The following is a 25,608-nucleotide window of genomic DNA, read 5'->3' on the forward strand; positions in this document are numbered from 1 at the left end:
TAAAAAGAAAAAACTGCTAACATTTACATATGTATTCAGACTCTTTACTCAGTACTTTGTTGAAGCACCTTTGGCAGCGATTACAGCCTCGACTCTTCTTGGGTATGACGCTACAAGCTTGGCACACCTGTATTTGGGGAGTTTCTCCCATTCTTCTCTGCAGATCCTCTCAAGCTCTGTCAGGTTGGATGGGGAGAATTGCTGCACAGCTATATTCAGGTCTCTCCAGAGATGTTTGATCGGGTTCAAGTCCGGGCTCTGGCTGGGCCACTCAAGGACATTCAGAGACTTGTCCCGAAGTCACTTCTGCGTTGTCTTGGCTGTGTGCTTAGGGTCGTTGTCCTGTTGGAAGGTGAACTTTCGACCCAGTCTGAGGTCCTGAACACTCTGGGGCAGGTTTTCATCAAGGATCTCTCTGTACTTTGCTCCGTTCATCTTTCCCTCGACCCTGACTAGTCTCCCAGCCCCTGCCGCTGAAAAACATCTCCACAGCATGATGCTGCCACCACCATGCTTCACCGTAGGGACGGTATTAGCCAGGTGATGAGCAGTGCCTGGTTCCCTTACAGACGTAACGCTTGGCATTCAGGCCAAAGAGTTCAATCTTGGTTTCATCAAAACAGAGAATCTTGTTTCTCATGATCTGAGAGTCTTTAGGTGCCTTTTGGCAAACTCCAAGCGGGCTGTCATGTGCCTTTTACTGAGGAGTGGCTTCTGTCTGGTCACTCTACCATAAATGCCTGATTGGTGGAGTGCTGCAGAGATGGTTGTCCTTCTGGAAGGTTCTCCCATCTCCACAGAGGAATTCTGGAGCTCTGTCAGAGTGACCATCCGGTTCTTGGTCACCTCCCTGACCAAGGCCCTTCTCCCCCAATTGCTCAGTTTGGCCATGCGGCCAGCTCCAGGAAGAGTCTTGGTGGTTCCAAACATTTCTTCCATTTAAGAACGATGGACCTTAAATGCTACATACATTTTTGGGCACCCTTCCCCAGATCTGTGCCTTGACACAATCCTGTCTCGGAGCTCTACGGACAATTCCTTCGACCTCATGGCTAGGGCTGTGGCGGTCATGAAATTTTGTCAGCCGGTGATTGTCAAGCAAATAATTGTCGGTCACACGGTAATTGACCGTTAATTAACATTTAGCATCTCCTGGCTTCCACACATAGCCTACAAGCCATTTTAAAAAGTCTAATAAATCCATGTAATATAGCCTACACCTTCACAATAAATCCATAATTTATTTTAGACAGGTCTAAAGAAGCATGATATATTTTCTCCATGATTTGAGGGAGTGTGCACATGCGGCTATTCTGTGTTGAGCAGTTAACAAAGAAATATGTACTCCTATATGCTTAATTTAGAGTTATTAATGTAACTTTAGTTGTTCTACAAACGTTGGGCTATATGGTTTGATTTTTAATACATTTTAAGGCTGCATGATGAGACTAAAGATGATTTGAAAAAAGTTGCATGAAAGGCATGAGCTCTGCTTAGTTTTTTGTGCAGGATGTTTCACATTCATCAGTCTCTCATTCACAATTTGACAAGCACTTGATAATGCCTCGAATTTCACGGCGGCATCCCCTTTGTGGCCATAATGCACCCTAAAAAAATCAATGCCTTTTGCAGCCTGGAGTGTGGCGTTGTGCCCTTCTTCCGGAGTGTGCTGCGCAATCCGAAATGTCTCTCACTCACATGGCTCTCCGTCACGTGATTGGGTCGTGTTCACAGGCTACAAGTTAAGACAGACACATCCGGGACGCAACTGTGCCTCCTTATCCAATTCTGAGGTGCATATTGAAGATGTTGCAAGAACTGTCCACATTTACTTTTCGTCAGCCAACAAGATGAGTAGGACTAACGAACAGCAAAAGCACTAGTCTCTGTCAATCTACTATCCCCCATAGTACAAAAGTTGACCTATTGTATTCTGTGCGAGAAATAAATATTCCAAACATAGTCTGGGACAGTTGTGGGACGCGATAGATCCCAAATTAATACAACCACTAGCATCCAAAAACCTTTTTTATGCAATTTGGCAGATCAGCACGTTTAGCTTAAAATGTTGATAACCTATTAGGCTATTTCTTCACATTATAAGTGCAGCAATGCGCACATGATAGTAGGCAATAAGCGCAAATGTTCCATTAGCGGAAAACACCATTATCAAAAGTGACCGCAAATGCAATTATGCATGTAATGCTTTTATTATAAAGGTGCATTTTTATGGTGAAAATAATCTTCCCCAAACTTGAAATTCTCGCGCTGTTTGTATATGCCAGTTAGGCTCTACACCCGTTGTAAAGCAGATTAATGTGCTTAATTTTAAAAAGTTATTTAGCCACTTTAGTTGATACAAACCTTATTAAAACATATAGGCTTATAGGCTAGGCTACATGAGGTGTGGCGACTATGATTCGAACAAGTCGCAAAAAAAAGGCATTGTTTCTTATGCTGGGCATCATTCACAAGTGATAGGCTAATATTGTCACCATTCAGACTATTCTTGATTTAATCTTGTCTTCACATATACTAAATAATATATATGTGAAATTTGTTTTGATTTAGAATGGACCATTATCATGCACCTGTATCAAAACGTGCAGCGGGAAAAAATACATGTCATCTATGCACTTAAATAGCGAATGAAGGACGCTTTTCCCCATGGTTTATTTTCATGCCAGCCAGGTAGGCTATACTCCTGTTTTAAATATAAGCAATGTGCTTAATATTAGGAAAGTTGAGAAATAAATATAGTAGGCCTAGCCTATAGAAAGCTGATGGGATCCTCCTCTTTTTAATAGAGTCCATCACTCTGTTTTCTCACGCAATTGCATAGCCTATAGAAATGTTGCGCAACATCAGCTCATGGGCTCTCATGAAATGTTTGGTTTAGATTTTCAAATACATTTGCATTGATGTCAGAGTGATTAGAGTGCTGAGTACCAGGCAGTTAGCAAGTTTGGTAGGCTACTAATGACCATCAGCAGCATCAGAGCTTGGAGAAGTCTAATTACTGTGACTAAACGGTCATGTGGAATTTGACTGCCTTCATGATTCGTGACCGCCGGTCACCGCAACTGCCCTACACATGGCTTGGTTTTTGCTATGACACTGTCAACTGTGGGACCTTATATAGACAGGTGTGTGCCTTTCCAAATCATGTCCAATCAATTGAATTTACCACAGATGGACTCCAATCAAGTTGTAGAAACATATCAAGCATGATCAATGGAAACAGGATGCACCTGAGCTCAATTTCGAGTCTCATAGCAAATGGTCTGAATACTTATGTAAATATGGTATTTCTGTTTTCTAAAAACCTGTTTTCGCTTTGTCATTATGGGGTATTTTATTTAACCTTTATTTAACTAGGCAAGTCAGTTAAGAACAAATTCTTATTTACAATGACGGCCTACACCGGCCAAACCCGTATTGTGTGTAGATTGATGAGGATTTTTATTTAATCTATTTTAGAATAAGGCTGTAACATAACAAAATGTGGAAAACGTCAAGGGGGTGTGAATACTTTCCGAATGCACTGTAGATGAAGGGGGGGAGACTGGTTAAAGAAGGATTTTTAAGCCTTGAGACAATTGAGACATGGATTGTGTATGTGCACCATTCAGAGGGTATGGTAGTAGGTGCCAGGCACACCGGTTTGAGTGTGTCAAGAACTGCAACGCTGCTGGGTTTTTCACGCTCAACAGTTTCCCGTGTGTATCAAGAATGGTCCATCACCCAAAGGACATCCAGCCAACTTGACACAACTGTGGGAAGCATTGGAGTCAACATGGGCCAGTATCCCTGTGGAACGCTTTTGACACCTTGTAGAGTCCATGCCCCGAACTAATTGAGGCTGTTCTGAGGAGAAAAGGGGGTGCAACTCGATATTTGGAAGGTGTTCTTAATGTTTTGTAGACTCAGTGCATATTACATTTGCACCGTTTCCTCCTCGTTTTTAAAAGGGAATAGAACATAAGAAATATTTACCAGCTCCAATTCAAGTTGGGGTTTTGCTTTTTTTTTGGTGTATTTAGGTTAAGCTGGTGTAGCACTCTGTCAGCCTTTCAGCATTGGTCAGAAGTTTCATAGGCCTGGGCCTGTATTCATAGTGTCTTAGAGTAGGAATGTTGATCTAGGATCAAGTCACCACTGTCAATGTAATCGCATTATTTATAATACAAAAGGCAATACTGATCCTGGATCAGCACTCCTACTCTGACTGAGACGCTTTATAAATGGGGACTGTAGTCCAATAACTGTTTGTGCTGCGTAGCCAACTCCTTGTCATGCCAAACATTGATAAACATAGTAGTTGGCTTAACAACAGATCTGGGACCAGGCTAAAGCTTCACTGGGCTCCTGGATCAACTAGTGAGAGCAGAAATGGGTTGACTGGCATAGCTCATCAAACACAGCAGGCACATCCACCTCCAGCCCTCCGACACCTCCTCAATGAACTGTGGTACCGAACTGATTGTCACTCAACGTTACCTCAACATTACCCTGGCGTTGAGGTGACAGATTACGGGCAGTCAGTGCGGTCAAGACATTTAAAGCGGCAGTCTCAGGCTGCATTAGATTCTAAATGTTGTGGCTCGTGCCAGCTAGGAGTCAGCACCTAAAGATGATTGTCTGTAATTTGTTGTGGTGTTGTTTTGACTACTGACCTGGGTCTGGTCAGGAGGGTGCAACGTTACAGAACGTTACAGAATGTTAGAGACCCCGTAAACACTCGGGTTGTACAACACGTTTGACACCGTTTGGTTGTGATATAACTGATACTGATATTGAAGATTTGCACAAAAATGTTTGCACAACCATTGTGCAGTGTCTCCATAAGGCTTGTGTAATTATTTTTGTGCAGAAAAATGTTCTGTTGTATCACAACCTTTGTGCTAAATGCATTGTACATACTGTAAGTTGTACAACTTGAGATAGGGCCAGATAGAAATGCATTGCGTAGCAGAGATATGATTATCCGTTGTGTAGAATAGGAAGTTGTTTTGATATATAACATTCAAAACGTTGAACGTGACCTCACTGAACCCCACTTACTTCAAGACAAACAAGCACACACATTTTCTTCAGGAAATGTTCCTTTTCAGTCCCAGGCTAGGTTAGCAGTGCTCTGTCCCAGGTTCTTGGTTGACCATGTTTCGTTAACCCCTCATTGTGGTTGTCTTCCTCCAGAGTGTGGAGCACCGCGTGCTTTCCAGAGACCCATCGGCCGACCAGGAATACAACAAGCAGCCTGACTCAGGTTTGTCGTCCCCCAACAACACCATGCCCCCGGCGGGGTCGGGGCAGGCCCAGCAACCTGTCCACTTCGACATGGGCTCGCCCTCCAGCACCCTGTCCAATTACGACTCGGCCAACTCCAGCCAGTCCAGCACAGGAGGGAAAAGGAGCGGCTCGCCCCCATCGTCACGAGCCCCCGCTGGTCAGTCACACACACACACGCTTTGACACGCATGGAGGCACTTAAACATGCCAAAACACATGCGCGCACACAAACACACATGCATGCACGTGCACACACAAACACACACACTATTTCAATTCACTTCCTGAAGTGGCTGGATTGAACCCTGATGAAGATAATAGTTCAGATTTCACAGGGGGAAAAAGTCCATGTCACGCTATGGCGAGGCAATTGTGCCGAATACACTATTTGTATGATTTTATGTGCTTTAGCCAACTTTAGAGTGTGTGTGTGTGTGCCCCCAAACATGACATGACATATTTGCTTGGGTAATGCACCGTGTACGCTATTATCATAACAATGGTGGGAACTTCAACCGCTCATCTGACTGGAACAAATTCCATGTAACAGTTTGCATTCCATTGTGTGGTGCCACGGCAGCGCTTTATACTAGTACCACCCTCTAGTGGCAAATAAATAATCTGTCTGTGAATCAACCACATTCCAAAACCCTGCACGCTCTCCAGAACAAGGGTCTCCAAATGCGATCCTGGATTTAAATAATGAAGGTTCAGACTGAAGACTGATTAGTTGATTATTTGAAAAAGGTGTGTTATAACATAATAGAATGGATTATATAGCGCTTTTCCAGGTGATTAAAGCACTTTACATATTATGTGGATGAAACTTGCATCATCCACCAGCTATAATGTGTAATACCCCACCTGGGTGATGCTATGTCCATAGAAATAGAATTCCTAGAACGGGCCATCTGTCCACCCATCACCCACCCATTGACTTGAATGGGGATGTCCGTTCAAGGAATTCTATTTCTATGGCCACGTCAGCCATTTTGTGGCAGAAATCTCACCACTGACCCACCGTGTCCTTGTCGCAGGTGGAGGCCCAACGGAGTCGGCCATCAATGACATGCAGACCTACATGGACATGCTGAACCCGGACGTAGGGGGCAGAGTTCCCAACAGCAAGGACCCCGCTCAGCCGCCTCCCCCACCCCCGCCAGCCTTCCCACCACCCCCTCCCCCTGACTCCCCCTCCCAACTACCCCCACCCCCCGGCTACCCGCCGCCCCAGCCCCCAGAGGACTCAGACGCCGAGATCTACCTGAAGGTGAAGAGCAACCTGAGGCATGTGGAGAAGGAGGTGAGCTTTCTCTCTTCCTTTATTGGTGAAAAGCAGGTCACGACTCTGGTTCCTCAAGGGCCACAGTCCTGTTGTTTTTTTGTTAACGAATCCCTGGAGTAGAGATGTGCACACACACAATATCAAGTCACTTGTACATGCAGTCCTTCACATGCGTGTCCCCTGTAGCTCAGTTGGTAGAGCATGGCGCTTGCAACGCCAGGGTTGTGGGTTCGTTTCCCACGGGGGGCCAGTATGAAAATGTATGCACTCACTAACTGTAAGTCGCTCTGGATAAGAGCGTCTGCTAAATGACTAAAATGTCAATGTAATTAATAAGCCTTTTTGAAGACTACATCTTCTGTGTCCATTGAGAGAACAGAACATGCAGTATCCAGAAATTAAGGAGATAGATTTCCTCTCAACCTAACCATTCGATGCCATTGAGCCCCCAGTCTAAAAATGGTTGCCCCATTTGTTCTCTCTGGATGCTGGTGACAGATGGCCAAGTCCTCACAGAGGGTGGCCTATCGATGCCAGGCTTTCCAGCTTGTCATTATCCTGATGTCCAGTGCTTAGTGAAATCCTCTAACAGCCTTCTGGCTAATATTCTAGCATGAAATAGCATAGAATAGCAATATCCAAGATGCATGATGCCACAGGATGGCTGGACAGGGAGCCAATGGAGAGTGGTTGGAAGGCCTAGCCTAGTGGACTCAGTTGGTGTGATTGAACGCTCCTCAGCAGTCTTATCTTAATTAACAAGCAGTAAGCTGATCAAACAGACCCCACTATTAGCCCCTAGAAGAACAAGCTCAGATACAGTTCAGATAAAATATAGGACCAGCTTACCCTCCCCTATATCATAACCTTAACCATTATGAGAGGGAACGCACAGAGACTTCTATTGACAAAGGCAATTGTGTATGCAGGATTTCATGGCTGTACAAATCTGTTTATTACTGTCCATCTCCTGTATCTGCTTGATCATGGGGTCTTAAACTGGTGGCCTGCGGGCCAGATGCAGCCCACAAGCCGATGTAATGGGGCCCGCAGTTGTCTTAGCATGAAGTTGCTCTCTAGAATAGGGGTGGACAGGCCCTCAAAAAACAGCAGATTGTGAGTGTCAGTGGTTGCAATCTCAGCTTATGAAATCAGTAGCTACAACATAGCAACAATGACCCCCTGCGGATAGATAGTGTTTGCTCTACCGAGACGTTTCAAAATGGGGACTGAAAATACGTTTCTGGATAGTTAAGCGGCTAGCAGAGCGAGGTGACATGAATTGTCAGCGGGGTCAGTAAAACAGAGTGTTTTTGCAGGGAGTCGAGGGGCCATTTTCCCTGTCGCGCCGACCACTAATTACTTGGCCAGTCAGTGTAACAACGTCCCCTGTTCCCAGCGCGAAGGCAGACGAGAAGAGGGATTCTCCAGTCCACACTATTCTTATTGTGCTAATGAGGAACCTCATTACGAGCCGGCCCTCCCTGTTGGCACCTCTTGATGAGCAGAGTGATGGGCCCGATGTTAATTCCACTAATTACTCTAGCTACATTGTGAGTGGTCTCCATAGATCAAAACAACTTCCCTCCCACTACTAAGCTTATATCATGGCCAATTAAAAAAAACAAAAAAACAATTTAAATATAACTTTTACTATTTTATGGGAATGTAGAGGAGAGACCGATACAGAGGGAGACTGAGAGGAAGGGCTGAGATGGGGTTCGTACCCACGTTGCCAGGAGTATAGGTCCGGAGTCTTGGGGGATAACCACTACGCCAGACTCTGGCACATGGGAGTTTTTTTGCATTCCTGGTCCACAGATGTCAGTGGAGGCTCCTCAGAGGTGGGAGGGGAGGACCATCCTCCTCAGTGAATTTCATAAAAATAGTGCAACATTAAAAAAGTTATCCTTTTTAGATAAAACTATACTAAATATATTCACTTGTCACCAAAGGTCTACAGTAGCCTCAACAGCACTCTGTAGAGTAGTACCATGGTGTAGCCGAAGGACAGCTAGTTTCTGTCCTCCTCTGTGTACATTGACTTCAATACAAAACCTAGGAGGCTCATGGTTCTCACCCCCTTCCATAGACTTACACAGTAATTATGACAACTTCCGGGGGACATCCTCCAAACCATCAGAGCTCTTGCAGCATGAACTGACATGTTGTCCACCCAATCAAAGGATCAGATAATTAATCTAGTACTGAAAGCATAAACTACAGCTAGCTAGCACTGCAGTGCATAAAATGTGGTGAGTAGTTGACTCAAAGAGAGAGAAAGACAATAGTTGAACAGTTTTGAACAAATACAGTCGTGGTCAAACGTTTTGAGAATGACACAAATACTCATTTTCACAAAGTCTGCTGCCTCAGTTTTGATGATGGCAATTTGCATATACTCCAGAATGTCATGAAGAGTGATCAGATGAATTGCAATTAATTGCAAAGTCCCTCTTCGCCATGAAAATGAACTTAATCCCAAAAAAAACATTTCCACTGCATTTCAGCCCTGCCACAAAAGGACCACCTGCCATCATGTCAGTGATTCTCTCGTTAACACAGGTGAGAGTGTTGACGAGGACAAGGCTGGAGATCACTCTGTCATGCTGTTTGAGTTAGAATAACAGACTGGAAGCTTTAAAAGGAGGGTGGTGCTTGAAATCATTGTTCTTCCTCTGTTAACCATGGCTACCTGCAAGGAAACACGTGCCGTCATCATTGCTTTGCACAAAAAGGGCTTCACAGGCAAGGATATTGCTGCTAGTAAGATTGCACCTAAATCAACCATTTATCGGATCATCAAGGAGAGAGGTTCAATTGTTGTGAAGAAGGCGTCAGAGCGCCCAAGAAAGTCCAGCAAGCGCCAGGACCGTCTCCTAAAGTTGATTCAGCTGCGAGATCGGGGCACCACCAGTGCAGAGCTTGCTCAGGAATGGCAGCAGGCAGGTGTGAGTGCATCTGCACGCACAGTGAGGCAGAGACTTTTGGAGGATGGCCTGGTGTCAATAAGGGCAGCAAAGAAGCCACTTCTCTACAGGAAAAACATCAGGGACAGACTGATATTCTGCAAAAGTGTCACGGATGCCGCCGAGGCTGCTCCTCCTCCTTGCTCGGGCAGGCTTTGGCATTCGTCGTCCCCGGAGTACTAGCTACTACCGCTTGATGTTTTCGATGTTTGTTTTGTCATGTCTAGTTGGTGCACCTGTTTCGTATTCTGTATTGATTATGTCACCTATAAGTTCCCCTGTGTTATGTTTGCATTTTGTGTGTTATTGTCCGCTTGTCTTGAATGTATTGGTTCGGTACCTTGGCTATTCGTGTTGTTTTACGCACCCCGCGTATTTGTTCGCCTCTAGTGTTTCGAGGCCGTTTATTTTGTGTGCATATAGAGTTCGTTAGTAAAGTCGTCTTGACTTATCCTCTGTGTCTTGCGCTTGACTTCACCACCGCGTCCACATCAGCACTCTTGACAGAATAACACACCACCTATGGAGTCAGCAGGAGCAGCGGCGGTGACCGAGTCACTGGAGGATCGGGTCAGCAGCCAGGACGCCATGATCCAGCGACTAGGCTCAGCCATGCAAGACGTCATGGACACCCTGCGCCGATGGGAAAGAGGAGGCTTGCCCACACCTCCTCCTACCTTACCACCACCATCGGCCAGCCCCATCATACCAGCTCCGGAGTCCAGTGGGATTCGGCTCTCGCTCCCGAGGGCATATGATGGCACCGCAGCCGGGTGTCAGGGGTTCTTCAGGTGGAACTCTACCTGGCAACCATACACCCGGCGCCCTCGGGATACGAGAGCGTTTCCGCCCTCATCTCCTGTCTCTCCGGCAAGGCTTAGGAGTGGGCCAATGCCGAATGGAGGGGAATAGACGCCGCCACCATCAGCTACGCAGAGTTCTCCCGCCGCTTCAGGGCTGTTTTCGATCATCCCCCAGAGGGTAAAGCGGCGGGGGATCGTCTGTTCCACCTCCGACAGGGGAAGAGGAGCGCACAGGAGTTCGCCCTGGATTTCCGGCGGATGCGGTGTGGAATGAGAGGGCCCTCATCGACCACTATCGGTGCAGCTTGCGAGAGGACGTTCGACGAGAGTTGGCCTGCAGGGACACCAATCTAACCTTCGACCAGTTGGTGGACATGTCAATCCGTCTGGATACCCTGCTGGCTACCCGCGGACGTCCGGAGTTGGGGCCGTCCATTCCATCCCCCAGCACCTCCGAGCCGAGCCCTATGGAGCTCGGGGGTGCTGGCGCTAGAGAGAGGAGGAGAGAGATCCGGAGGGAGGCCGTCCCCTGCACCAACTGTGGCCGTAGAGGACACACTGCGGTTCGGTGCTGGGGAGGGCCTCCAGGGGATCGAGGCAACAGGTCACGCACTGGGGAGTCATTCCAGGTGAGTAGGCGCCCAACTCACCTAGAGCTCTCTGTTGTTCACCTGTGTATACCTGTAGTATTCCCCCATGTTGTATCTCATTCCCAGCATAAGGCGCTAGTCGATTCAGGCGCAGCTGGGAATTTTATTGATCGTAATTTTTGTGTTAAGTTAGGGATTCCCCTCCTACCAGTAGTTGTGCCTTTCCCTATTCATGCCCTAGATAGCCGTCCGTTGGGATCTGGGTTGATTAGGGAAGTCACAGCGCCACTAAAGATGAAGGCGCAGGGGGGTCATGAGGAGATCATTCAGTTATATCTGATCGACTCTCCTGCGTATCCCGTGGTGCTGGGGCTTCCTTGGTTAATCGCCCATGACCCCACCATTTCGTGGCAACAGAGGGCTCTCAAGGAGTGGTCTGACCAGTGTGTTGGGCGATGTCTAGGTGTTTCCGTAGGGGCGACCACGGTGGAAAGTCCGAACCAATTGCCCGCACTGCACATTCCTCCTGAGTATGATGATTTGGCACTCGTGTTCAGCAAGACTAGGGCGACGCGATTGCCACCTCATAGACAGGGGGATTGTGCGATAGACCTCCAGGCAGGTGCTGCACTTCCACGTAGTCATGTGTATCCTCTGTCTCAAGAGGAGAAGGTGGCTATGGAGACATACATAGCCGAGTCTCTGAGACAGGGATACATACGGCCCTCCACTTCCCCTGCGTCCTCGAGTTTCTTTTTTGTGAAGAAGAAGGATGGAGGGTTGCGCCCGTGTATTGATTATCGTAGTCTCAATCAGATCACTGTGAAATACAGTTATCCACTCCCTCTGATTGCGAGTATGACAGAATCATTACACGGAGCGTGTTTCTTCACAAAACTGGATCTCAGGAGCGCCTACAACTTGGTGCGCATTAGGGAGGGAGATGAATGGAAGACAGCATTTAGTACCACCTCGGGTCACTATGAGTATCTCGTCATGCCATACAGGTTAATGAATGCTCCTTCAGTCTTCCAATCCTTTGTGGACGAGATCTTCCGGGATTTGCATGGGCAGGCTGTAGTAGTGTATATTGACGACATACTAGTTTACTCTTCTACACGAGCCGAGCATGTAGCCCTGGTGCGTCGAGTGTTGGGTAGGCTGTTGGAGCATGACTTGTATGTCAAGGCAGAGAAATGTCTGTTTTTCCAGGAGTCCATCTCCTTCCTGGGCCATCGATTGTCCGCGTCAGGGGTGGAGATGGAGATTGACCGCGTTTCAGCCGTGCGTAATTGGCAGACTCCAACCACGGTTAAGGAAGTGCAGCAGTTTTTGGGTTTTGCCAATTACTACCGGAGGTTTATCCGGGGTTTTGGACAGGTGGCAGCTCCCATCACCTCCCTGCTGAAGGGGGCCCGGTGCGTTTGCAGTGGTCAGCTGAGGCGGACAGGGCGTTTGGTAAACTGAAGGACCTGTTCACCTCTGCTCCGGTGCTGGCGCATCCGGATCCCGCTTTAGCGTTCCAGGTGGAGGTGGACGCGTCAGAGGCCGGTATTGGGGCTGTACTGTCTCAACGCTCAGGCACGCCCCTAAACTCCGGCCCTGCGCTTTTTACTCTAAGAAGCTCAGCCCGGGCGGAACGTAATTATGACGTGGGGGACAGGGAGCTGCTAGCCGTGGTTCAAGCCCTAAAGGTGTGGAGGCATTGGCTTGAGGGGGCTCAACACCCTTTTCTCATTCTGACTGACCATCGTAACCTGGAGTACATCCGGGCAGCTAGGAGACTGAACCCTCGTCAGGCTAGGTGGACCATGTTTCTGGCCCGGTTTGTGTTTAAGCTCACTTACATCCCAGGGTCCCAGAACGGTAAGGCAGACTCCCTGTCCCGGCGATATGACACAGAGGAGAGGTCCATTGAGCCCACTCCCATACTGCCGGAGTCTTGTCTGGTGGCACCGGTGGTGTGGGAGGTCGATGCGGAAATCGAGCGGGCGTTACGCACCGACCCTACTCCTCCAGAGTGTCCGGTGGGGCGGACGTCCGTTCCGCTCGAGATTCGTGATCGTCTCATGTATTGGGCTCATACGTCACCCTCCTCTGGACACCCTGGTATTGGCCGGACAGTGCACTGCCTTAGTGAAAAGTACTGGTGGCCAACATTGGCTAAGGACGTGAGGGTTTATGTCTCCTCCTGCTCGGTGTGCGCTCAGTGTAAGGCGCCTAGACACCTGCCCAGGGGGAAGTTACAACCCCTACCCGTTCCACAACGGCCGTGGTCTCACCTCTCGGTAGACTTTGTCACGGACCTTCCCCCCTCCCAGGGGAATACCACCATTCTGGTCGTTGTGGATCGGTTCTCTAAAGCCTGTCGTCTCATCCCAATGCCGGGTCTCCCTACTGCCCTACAGACTGCTGAGGCTTTGTTTACCCACGTCTTCCGGCACTACGGGGTACCCGAGGATATAGTGTCTGATCGGGGTCCCCAATTCACCTCTAGAGTCTGGAGGGCGTTCATGGAACGCTTGGGGGTCTCGGTTAGCCTTACCTCGGGTTTCCACCCTGAGAGTAATGGGCAGGTGGAGAGAGTGAACCAGGATGTGGGTAGGTTTCTGAGATCATATTGCCAGGACCGGCAGGAGGAGTGGTCGGGGTATATCCCCTGGGCGGAGATTGCCCAGAACTCTCTTCGCCATTCCTCTACTAATCTGACCCCTTTCCAGTGTGTGTTGGGGTATCAGCCGGTTCTGGCACCATGGCATCAGAGCCAGATCGAGGCTCCTGCGGTGGATGAGTGGTTTCGGCGCTCGGAGGAGACATGGAACGCTGCGCATGTACATCTGCAGCGGGCTATCCGTAGGCAGAAGGCAAGCGCCGATCTCCACCGCAGTGAGGGTCCAGTGTACGCACCTGGAGATCGAGTCTGGCTCTCGACTCGAAACCTGCCCCTTCGCCTGCCCTGCCGGAAGCTGGGTCGGCGGTTTGTGGGGCCATTTAAAGTCCTGAGGAGATTGAACGAGGTATGTTACAGGTTACAACTGCCTAATGATTATCACATTAACCCCTCGTTCCATGTGTCTCTCCTCAGGCCGGTGGTAGCTGGTCCACTCCAGGACAGTGAGATACGGGAGACTCCTCCGCCCCCACTGGACATCGAGGGGGCTCCGGCGTACTCAGTCCGGTCCATCGTGGATTCGAGACGTCGGATGGGGGGGTCTGCAGTATCTCGTGGAGTGGGAGGTGTACGGTCCGGAGGAACGGTCCTGGGTGCCTAGGAGGGACATTTTAGATCCCTCCCTCCTGACGGAGTTCCACCGGAGTCATCCTACGCGCCCTGCTCCGTGTCCTCCTGGCCGTCCCCGAGGCCGGGGTCGGCGCACGGCTGGAGCCGCGCGTCAAGGGGGGTACTGTCACGGATGCCGCCGAGGCTGCTCCTCCTCCTTGCTCGGGCAGGCTTCGGCGTTCGTCGTCCCCGGAGTACTAGCTACTACCGCTTGATGTTTTCGAAGTTTGTTTTGTCATGGCTAGTTGGTGCACCTGTTTCGTATTCTGTATTGATTATGTCACCTATAAGTTCCCCTGTGTTATGTTTGCATTTTGTGTGTTATTGTCCGCTTGTCTTGAATGTATTGGTTCGGTACCTTGGCTATTCGTGTTGTTTTACACACCCCGCGTATTTGTTCGCCTCTAGTGTTTCGAGGCCGTTTATTTTGTGTGCATATAGAGTTCATTAGTAAAGTCGTCTTGACTTATCCTCTGTGTCCTGCGCTTGACTTCACCACCGCATCCACATCAGCACTCTTGACAAAAAGGTACAGGGATTGGACTGCTGAGGACTGGGTAAAGTCCTGGGTAAATCCCCTTTCCGATTGTTTGGGGCATCCGGAAAACACCTTTTCCGGAGAAGACAAGGTGAGCGCTACCATCAGTCCTGTGTCATGCCAACAGTAAAGCATCCTGAGACCATTAATGTGTGGGGTTTCTTCTCAGCCAAAGGAGTGGGCTCACTCACAATTTTGCCTAAGAACACAGCCATGAATAAAGAATAGTACCAACACATCCTCCGAGAGCAACTTCTCCCAACCATCCAAGAACAGTTTGGTGACGACCAATGCCTATTCCAGCATGATGGAGCACCTTGCCATAGGGCAAATGTGATTACTAAGTGGCTCGGGGAACAAAACATTGACATTTTGGGTCCATGGCCAGGAAACTCCCCAGACCTTAATCCCATTGAGAACTTGTGGTTGATCTTCGAGAGGTGGGTGGAAAACAAAAACCCACAAATTCTGACAAACTCCAAGCGTTGATTATGTAAGAATGAGCTGCCATCAGTCAGGATGTGGCCCAGAATTTAATTGACAGCATGCCAGGGCGGATTGCAGAGGTCTTGAAAAAGAAGGGTCAACACTGCAAATATTGACTCTTTGCATAAACTGAATGTAATTGTCAATAAAAGCCTTTGACACTTATGGAACGCTTGTAATTATACTTCAGTATACCATAGTAACATCTGACAAAAATATCTCATAACACTGAAGCAGCGAACTTTGTGAAGACCAATACTTGTGTCATTCTGAAAACGTTTGACCACAACTGTACATTTCTATAAAAAGTAAGGCGACGCGAGAGAGAGTATTTTTTTCACTTAGATAGCGAATGCAGCTAACTAGTTTAGCCTACTCAAACACTCGGCTCAAACAGAGCTGATGTGGACGTTCAGCTCAACAACAGACACATGATGATCCGTGGGGAGAACGTGTCCAAGATCCTCCAGGTCCGCTCCACTGTCACACAGTGCTTCAGGGACCACTTCTTCAACCACGGATACTGTGAGATCACCCCGCCCACCCTGGTGCAGACCCAGGTGGAGGGAGGTTCCACCCTGTTCAACCTGAACTACTTCGGGGAGGAGGCGTTCCTCACCCAGTCCTCTCAGCTCTACCTGGAGACCTGCATCCCTGCCCTGGGAGACACCTTCTGTATCGCACAGTCCTACCGCGCTGAGCAGTCCCGCACCCGCAGGCATCTGTCTGAGTACACTCATATAGAGGCAGAGTGCCCCTTCATGACCTATGAAGACCTTCTGAGCAGGCTGGAGGACCTGGTGTGTGATGTGGTGGACAGAGTCCTGAAGTCTCCTGCTGCTCCTCTCCTCTACCAAGTCAACCCTGACTTCAAGCCCCCCAAGAGGCCCTTCAAGAGGATGAACTACTCTGATGCCATCATCTGGCTCAAGGAACACGACATCAAAAAGGACGATGGGACCTACTACGAGTTTGGAGAGGACATCCCAGAGGCGCCAGAGAGGCTGATGACTGATGCCATCGGTGAGACCATCCTGCTGTGTCGCTTCCCAGCTGAGATCAAGTCTTTCTACATGCAGCGCTGTCCTGAGGACCGACGCCTCACTGAGTCGGTGGATGTGCTGATGCCTAACGTTGGAGAGATTGTAGGAGGGTCTATGAGGATCTGGGATGCTGAGGAACTGCTGGAGGGATACAAGAGGGAAGGCATTGACCCAACCCCTTACTACTGGTACACGGACCAGAGGAAGTATGGGACCTGTCCCCATGGCGGCTACGGACTGGGCCTGGAGAGGTTCCTGACCTGGCTGCTGAACAGACACCACATCAGAGACGTGTGCCTCTACCCCCGTTTCATTCAGCGCTGCCGACCCTAAACTACCAACTACCCACCATGCCCCCTGTCTGCAGCTAGATTGCACTGCAACAGACCAAGGGTACATCCCAAGTGGCACCCTATTCCCTGTATAGTGCACTTCTTTTGACCAGGGTCATAGAAATCTGGTAAAAGAAGGTGGTGTACTGTTTAGGGAATTGGGTGCCATTTGGGATGAAGCACCATCATATTGCATGAAGCCCATCATCCTATTGCACTGCAGGAGACCAACGTATTAGTCCCCTGTAGCTCAGTTGGTAGAGCATGGCGCTTGCAACACCAGGGTTGTGGGTTCATTTCCCACGGGGGGCCAGTATGAAAATGTATGCACTCACTAACTGTAAGTCGCTCTGGATAAGAGCGTCTGCTAAATAACTAAAATGTAAATGTAAAAATGAGAGGGATGCCATGTTAGCTAGCTGGCTATGGCTATCCAACACTGGAACTCTTCCAAGTCAAGGTAAGCTTTTGGTTTTATTAAGTTATAACCACTGGGGCCCGCCAGTTTAACTGCTAAACTGCTTGCTGACTGTACACTGTATTGCATGATTGTAGATAGTGGGTTTACTAATGCGTTAGTTCTATTAGCTATGTTGACTATGACGTTAGCTAATATGGTGACAATGATGTAGGCTGTATGTATATGATATGAAGATTTGTCTTGGAAAGGTTTTTTCGCCTGGTCACAGACAGCTGATGTGTTGTGCACTGAAGTCTACAAGCGAAGGGAACAGGTGAGAGGAGTAGATTTGAGAAGGAATTATCCAACGTTTAAAGGGCTCATGCTGTTTGTATGTGGCTGCTATGAAAGTGAACTGTGTTTGCGTGTGATCAAGGGTGTTTGCGTGTGATCAAGCTCCCCTCCCCCTTTCATGGTACCCAGGTGACGAGCCCTGGGCGCACCGTCATTAACAATTAAACACACACACACACACACACACAGGAGAGAGTGACCGTAGACACAGGGAAAAACAATCTGCCCGGCATGCCATAGAAACGGCAAAGCAGGGTAACCCCATCCTGGTAAATTGCTGATCTACCTATCAGCAGCCATGGACATATTTTCACTGAAGTTACGTTAAAGCGGCAATCCTTAGTTGAAACACCCGCCTCTTGGTTAAAAGTTGAGGGATTGGGCTGGAGAAATGTAACCACTCTCAAATTCATAGCCATAGCTAAGGATGCAAGGACTGACTATCCAGTATATAAAAATGATCGTTTCAAGCATGTTTTGAGGCTATACAGTGTTTGTTAATGTTTACGATGTTTACAAACATTGGAGTAAAAACAAGCTGATATTTTGTGTTCTGATGGGGTTTGACAGTTTAACTAAGCTCATGAGGCATTTATCTGTTACATTCTTCAAGAATCAATGGTTATATATCATTAATTTATAAGTCCAAAAAATTGATGTAGCAACTGCAGATTCCCACTTAGTACAAACAAACAGAACTCAGAGGGTCCATTTTGTGCATTGCTGGTGCTATGTATGTATTTTTTCTACAGAACAGGTTTTCACAGTGCAGGTTTGCTTGAATTCAAACCCCCCACCCCACCCCATCTTTGTTTGTTTTGTGGCAGGTGATGTTTTTGTACATTGGCCACTTAAAAACTCAGACTTACCCTACCAGTGTATTATGACTGACAGTTTTAATAGGATTTGCTCGCACTACAATTATTACACTAGCAAATAAAGTGTTGTCTGGCCATTCATAGCTAATCAAAATGGAGCTGGCAGGAATTATTCTAATCCATAAACCCTGAGAGATTTGAGTGTGGGCATCCATGAGGGCTGTGCCCGCCCTACCTGGGCCCTTTACTGCTCCGTACTTTGCATAAGAGCTCATCCGGGCGTGTGCCGCGCTGTGGTTGGTTGGTCGGTGGCCTGCAGCGCTGATGTCACAGGTCACGGTAGGTGTGCCTTATTGATGAGGGCCTGTGGGTAAAGTGAGAGGGCCAGGTAGAGTGACACAGGAGAGCGCAGGGGGACGAGGAGATCTGGAAATGTGGTGACTGCTGCTCTCAGAGCACCTCTGAGCTTCTGGGTCGGATCTGTCAAGACAAAGAGTACTACTGAGAGGAAAGAGAAGTTAAACTACGGTAAGCCTAAAAGTGACCACAGCTTTTTCTGAGAGTGACTTGGCTGTCTTAAAGGGGAACTGTTGTATTTGAAGTGTTAATGCGAGCTATCCCTGCGTGGGCATTAGGTGTTGCTTTGTTAGGGGTAGGGAGGATGTTCTCTTTGTATGAATGGTTGTGTTATATGGCATCTTTGCATATGGGGAACATACAGTATCAGTGTTTCCCCAGGGCCACCGCTGCTAAATCGTTGCCGCCACTCCCATAATTTTCGGGATGGTAAAACGTTTTCAGGGTAAACAATCATAAGGGAAACACTGAATACTCTGTATAGGTTCTGAGGGGGTTGTAGATTTGTCTGTCCTAGTTGGCTAGATGGAAAAGGAAGCTGACAAGCCAGACAGAGATGACTCAGACCCCTATCACTTTATCAAATGAAATTAGAGGTTGTTTTAAGGACCAGTCTTATGTTGCACAATGTCTTCTTTTTTTTTTATCAGTGGAGGCTTTTTCATGAAATGATACCCTCACTGAAACATACTTCATATGTATAATATACTAGCTCATATCTTTTTTATTTGCAAAAGTATGAACGGACACTTGATCGCTCATCGCTACTCCCAACCATGCACAACCAACCGTAGATCTGTTTCTGATTTTAATAGTCGTCCATGCAAACTAGATGTATACTACAGCGCGACCACATTGACCTTTCAACAGTAAAGTAAGAAGAAGATACGGAAACCGCTAAATGAACACAGATAGAGGTGTTTATCAAACAGCCAGACATCAGTGTGGTGGGAGGTGTTGGGGTTATGGTGGGGTAGGGGTGGTGGTCTTAAGGCTTTGTATACGGGTCTGCTACCTATTATGATGTCCATCAATCTCTCAGAGAACAACAATTAAACCACCTGTGGTTTTCCCTACTCACATTACACACACACACATACTCTTCACTAAGTGCTGCTCGGGGACCTTGTCTTTGACAGCAGACGTAAGTAAACAATGTCAATACACCCATAAAGCCAGAGGACAAGAAAATATACAACAGGACAATACAAAGGGAAAGAGGGACATCACAGCCTTTGGGGATCTCTGTCAATTATTTCTGCCTGTGTGTACATTGTCTAGGATTTTAGACATCTGTTGGATATCTCTGGGTTGTGCCGCGGTGCCTCTTGAAAACAAAATGAATGCATTGAAAATGTAAATGACGACATTTGCCGGTTGTGATGCTCTTGTTTTTGTGCGATTTGACAGGCAAAGTGGGTGTCTGAATTGAGGACGTTGACCCCATGGCTTCGATGTAATCAACTGCCTTCTCACTTTATTCACTTTCTATGAATATAGTATAATCCTGTATTTGATTGATTGGTTATACTGTGTAGGCTACAAAAAAGATACTTGTCTGTAGTGATAAGTACAGAGCCCAAAATAAGAAATTGTTTTCACCTCGTACTACTGCTTGGTTGCTGGGTGCTATTTCGTAGAGTACAACTATTTAATGTGTTTTTGTGAGCATGACTTCATGACGTCTTTAACCCTCCCGTTGTCCTAGGGTCAAAATGACCCGCCACTGTGTTGAACCAACTTTATTTAATTTTTATATTTTTTTGATCATTTGTGAGGAGGAGGCAGTGATACTTTCTTTAAAGTCTCACTGCCTCCTTCTCACAAATGATCCCCAAAATATAAAAATTAAAAAAAGTTGGTTCAACACAGTGGCGGGTCATTTTGACCCTAGGACAACGGGAGGGTTAAAAAGCACACACTCAGGCTGATCAATCTCACTGAGTAAGCCTGGCCATACTTAAACTGAGTTGAGGAGATGGAAAGATTTTGTTAGTCAAGCTTACAATGCTCTCAATGCAAATAGTCGTAATGCAATACTTTGCATTAGGTAAATACCCCCCAAAAAGACGTAGGTGGAAAAGCACTCCATTGGTGCTTAGTACACAAGATTAAACATATTGAAGAAGACTACCACAGGTTTGGGATCAACTCATATTTACTTACTGAATTTAAATGAAATCCCACTGGGCACAGATGTCAGTTCAAGTCTAGTTTTGATTTATATTTGGTTGAGTTGTCAACTAACCGTGAAATCAACAACAAATGTCACAGGATTTAGGTTGAAAGTTGGGCTAAAAAAATAGGTTGACTTTTTGCAAGTCCATTCAGTTTTCCATGTTGATTCAACGTCGTCACATTGATTTTTGTTGGTTGAAATGGCGTGGAAACAAAGTTGATTCAACCAGTTTTTGCCCAGTGGGATTGTTCCCAACCTTGGACTACTGCAGTATCTTTAAAGGTCCTAGCTATCTTTGAAACATGGGTCTATTGTGTCAGGTGTCTGATGAACTTCCTCCTCAACATGTGACCTAGAGAGCTTGGAAGGGGAAAGTGAGAGCCCAGGAGATGGAAGAGCCATCCCACTGGGCACACCATATCATTTCAATTGTGAAATGTGGGTAATATTTGGATGATGTTGATCAGTGAGATTTCAACCTTTATTTACCCACTCAAAAAGACACCTAGAAGTTTGTTGAATTCCCAATGTGTTATCAGTATGCTTTCAACCATCTAAAAGAACAGCCAAATTCCAATGGAAAAACAATGTATTTTTGGTTTATTTGTCATCTAAATGTGTTATCTGCGCTTTCAACTAGGGCCGGGACGATACCAGTATCGCGATACTCATTAGTATCGTGGCAAGGCAACAAAACAAGAAGCGGATTTAAGTTCTTTATGAAAACAGCCCTAATCTTGGAAACAAACATCATTATGTTGTCATCCAGAGTCACATTTATTTATTTTCCTAGCTATAGCACACAATATTTTACATACAGCAGGTTTTTAAAGGACCAAAGAGTTTGGTCTGCTTAGTGTTTTCATTTTTGCCATGTAAAAAAAAATGTCGATACTGGTATCGTCCTGGCCCTACTTTCAACCATTTAAAAGCACAACAAAGTTCAAATGGGAATACAATGTCAGATATTTTGTATCTAATAGTACAACCAAATGACCTGGATTCCAGTTGAGATTACACTAAAAGAACATAGTGCAAGTGATCAATGCTGTTCAAGATTTAGCACAGATTATTACAGCAATTGTGAAGATCTCCACAGACCTGCAACCTTTGCATGCTATCTTGAACATGCATGCTTTCTATGATTCCGTAAGACATTTCTAGTTACAGTAGGCTAACCTCAGTGGTCATGGATGTGTTACTCATTTTAAGGTTGAATAAATTCTGTTACATTTGTTTGTAAGATAGCCTTAACTTTAGGCTACTTTATTAGAAAAATATTATTGAATTGTTTGGTTGACAACACAGCGTAGTTTCATCTGAGCCATGGTTCAATCAAATCAAACTTTAAATGCACTTTAAATAAAGTTTGATTTATTCCTATTCTTTAACTTACATTTTTGGTTTAGTTGGAGACATGAATCCAACATACCATTTTGTTAACTTGTCGATAGGCCATTTACTGTATTACAAAAGTGATATTGAATTGTGTTTTGGTTGTCAAGAAATTCCAGTTTGTCTACAAATGAATAATTCATATGTCTATCTCAACCAAGAATCAAAGTTGAAGAATAGGACTAAATCTAATCAAACTTTAAATGCACTTTGATATTTGGTTGCGTTGACAACTGAACACAATTCAATATCCAGTTTGTCTACAAATTAATAATTGTTATGTTGGATACACATCTTCATCTCAACCAAAAATGAAAGTTTAAAAATAGGAGTTAATCTAACCAAACTTTAAATGCATTTCATTAAAGTTTGATTTGATTTAGTCCTATTCTTTAACTTAGATTTTTGGTTGAGATCGAGACATGAATCCAACGTATTAATGATTAACTTGGAAATTAAAATTGAAATCAACCAAAGCTTGAAACCCTAGGCCTATAGGTATTGTCTATTTTTAGTTGAACCCTGGGTTAAATGTAAACAATAACTGTTGATGACTTTGCAAAAACTATATAGGCCTAAATAGTATCATTGATGATATGACTTATAAAGTATGGTTACATTTAAATTGCTCTGATAACATACCCTTTGGATGACTTCGAAAGCAACAGTGAATATATTTAGTTAGTAAGAGGTCTCTCAATAATCATTATCTTGACAGAAAATTGGTAGGAGTCAGTGACAAATATAAACACTAAGCAGGGTTAGGCTTGGTTAAAACCATGGATTGGAGACCAAATGAATAGCTGTAGATCAACTCTCCAGTAGGAGGTGCTGCCCAGCCTATTGTTCATTGTTTGATAGTGTACATAATGTTGAAGATCTGACATTGTTTAAAAGATACAAATTCAACATATTTTATACAAGGTTTGTCTGTTGAAAATGGGTTACAATGATGACATAATCCTGTGGTTGAAATGTCACCCTCAAAACAACAGTTTATGTTGGTTTACTTTTTTCAAATTCAATGTATTTTCCACATCGATTCCACGTCACAATACGTTGACAAATTACGATCAACCAGTTTGTGCCCAGTGGGATCCTCTGACCCCTCCTGTGAGGTCACGAGGGGGCTCTCTTACCTCGGACAGGACCCGTGTGCATATTAATTATTACTTTCTGTGACCACAAAGGCTTTTTGTGCAATATTAAAGGTGACGCTTAAATCCAGAGGCGAAGAAGAAAAGCCTTTTTGTTCCTGGTGCTGCTGAAGTAAAGCTGCTTCTGCTAGGGTCACAACGTTTCTGACCCTCAAATGTATTGTCAAATGCCGACTAAGCACAATGCTGTCCTTTTTGTGTATATAGGTGTAATGTAATGTAAATGTAAATGTAAATGTGTCATGTTAGGGGATCAAGAAGTATTTATATTTTACGTCCGGGGAAAGAATTTGAGAATGTTCTGTGGCTTACGCTTGTAATTGTTTGTCTTTTGTTATAAGTTTAAGCAATCTGATTACTTTCAAAATCATACTTTTGAAGTACCTTAGATTTTATAGCTCAGCCTTCCAGCTACTAAACCCCAAATTTGTCCAGACTCTGTGTTTCAAAAGACCCAAATGGAAAGCAACAGTCAGAACAACACGCAAGCGCAGACAAAATATATATACGCTGAACAAAAATACAAACACAACATGCAACAATTTCAATAATTTTACTGAGTTCCAGTTCATATAAGGAAATCAGTCAATTGAAATAAATTCATTAGGCCCTAATCTATGGATTTCACATGACTGGGAATACAGATATGCATCAGTTGGTCACAGATACCTTAAAAAACTAAAGTAGGGGCGTGGATCAGAAAACCAGTCAGTATCTGGTGTGACCACCATTTGCTTCATGCAGCGCAACACATCTCCTTTGCATAGAGTTGATCAGGCTGTTGATTGTGGCCTGTGGAATGCTGTCCCAATCCTCTTCAATGGCTGTGCGAAGTTGCTGGATATTGGTGGGAACTGGAACACACTGTCGTACACGTCGATCCAGAACATCCCAAACATGCTCAATGGGTGACATGTCGGGTGAGTATGCAGGCCATGGAAGAACTGGGATATTTTCAGCTTCCAGGAATTGTGTAGAGATCCTTGTGACATGGGGCTGTGCATTATCATGCTGAAACATGAGGTGATGGCAGCGGATGAATGGCACGACAATGGGCCTCAGTATCTCGTCACGGTATCTCTGTACATTCAAATTGCCATCGATAAAATTCAATTGCGTTCGTTATTCCTTCCCTTACCATAATCCCACCACCATGGGGCACTCTGTTCACAACAATGACATCAGCAAACTGCTCGCCCACACGATGCAATAAAATGCCACTCTAAAATGTGCAGTTTTGTCACACGACACAATGCCACAAATGTCTGATGTTTTGAGGGAGCGTGCAATTAGCATGCTGACTCCAGAGCTGTTGCCAGATAATTTAATGTTAATTTCTCTACCATAAGCCGCCTCCAACATCGTTTTAGAGAATTTGGCAGTACGTCCAACTGGGCTCTCACAACCGCAGACCACCTGCAACCACGCCAGCCCAGGACCTCCACATCCGGCTTCTTCACCTGTGGGATCGCCTGAGACCAGCCACCCGGACAGCTGATGAAACTGTGGGTTTGCACAACCGAACAATTTCTGTTCAAATTGTCAAAAGCCAGCTCAGAGAAGCTCATCTGCATGCTCTTGGTCCTCACCAGAGTCTTCACCTGACTGCAGTTCGGCGTCGTAACCGACTTCAGTAGGCAAATGCTCACCTTCGATGGCCACTGGCACGCTGGAGAAGTGTGCTCTTCAAGGATAAATCCCGGTTTCAACTGTACCGGGCAGATGGCAGACATGAGACCAACACTTTACATGTTGCTTTTATATTTGTGTATATTTACTCACTGCTCATTGCCCCCTCTCTTGTTTCTACCCAGCAACTGACTCCAGGAGATCACCACGATAGGCTGCGCCGGGTGGACTCCAACAGAAAGTCTCGAAACTTCAACAAGCAGCCCAGTACTGGGGACTACTACAAAGCCCTGGGTAGCGACGCGGTTGACAACCGTGGGATCAGAGCCATGGCGCCTAACGAGGAGGTAAGCAGGAAAAGACAACAGGGGTTCTCCAACTTCAGTCCTGGAGAGCAAACTGGGTGTGCAAGCTTTTGTTCCAGCCCAACGCTATACACCTGATTCAACTTATCATGGTCCAGACATAAGACCGTGATTTAGTTGATTGCTTGCAACAGGTGTGATAGTACTGGGCTGGAACATAAGCCTGCTCACCCAGTAGCGCTCCAGGACCGTAGTATATTCACTGTAGAAGAGGGAGGCATTTGTTTGGGGGGTTCATGGGCTATTCCTCTCTTTAACGTTTTAAATATTTTGTCAGGTGGTTCTGTGACATACACAAGATCAGTTCTGTAATAGTAAAGTCAGCAGCACAGCGTT

At 46.1% G+C, this 25,608-nt stretch overlaps 2 protein-coding genes across 3 annotated transcripts in view; both read left to right on the top strand.

Annotated features, from left to right (window-relative positions):
• espn (espin) overlaps nucleotides 1–25,608 on the top strand; it is a 110,738-nt gene that overhangs the window by 37,174 nt on the left and 47,956 nt on the right. For both annotated transcript variants that reach the window (XM_041846058.2, XM_045207172.1), the window contains exons 6-8: nucleotides 5,200–5,449; nucleotides 6,330–6,595; nucleotides 25,093–25,254. In XM_041846058.2, the coding sequence (XP_041701992.2) occupies nucleotides 5,200–5,449; nucleotides 6,330–6,595; nucleotides 25,093–25,254 (678 nt within the window). The remainder of the gene's footprint in view (nucleotides 1–5,199; nucleotides 5,450–6,329; nucleotides 6,596–25,092; nucleotides 25,255–25,608) is intronic.
• On the top strand, nucleotides 8,399–16,719 carry LOC121537344 (asparagine--tRNA ligase, cytoplasmic-like). The gene is made up of 2 exons (XM_041844994.1): nucleotides 8,399–8,421; nucleotides 15,641–16,719. Exons 1-2 carry the CDS (start codon nucleotides 8,399–8,401, stop codon nucleotides 16,617–16,619), a joined length of 1,002 nt encoding a protein of 333 aa, XP_041700928.1. The 3' UTR covers nucleotides 16,620–16,719.

Source organism: Coregonus clupeaformis, chromosome 24 (genome assembly GCF_020615455.1).
Source record: "Coregonus clupeaformis isolate EN_2021a chromosome 24, ASM2061545v1, whole genome shotgun sequence".
Classification (NCBI taxonomy): domain Eukaryota; kingdom Metazoa; phylum Chordata; class Actinopteri; order Salmoniformes; family Salmonidae; genus Coregonus; species Coregonus clupeaformis.

Excerpts from the sequence above, each read along its gene's own strand:
- LOC121537344 (XM_041844994.1), top strand. The coding sequence starts at position 8,399 with ATGTCAGTGGAGGCTCCTCAGAG. Across the intron at positions 8,422-15,640 it reads TCAGTGGAGGCTCCTCAGAG|AGCTGATGTGGACGTTCAGC; the intron begins GTGGGAGGGGAG and ends CGGCTCAAACAG.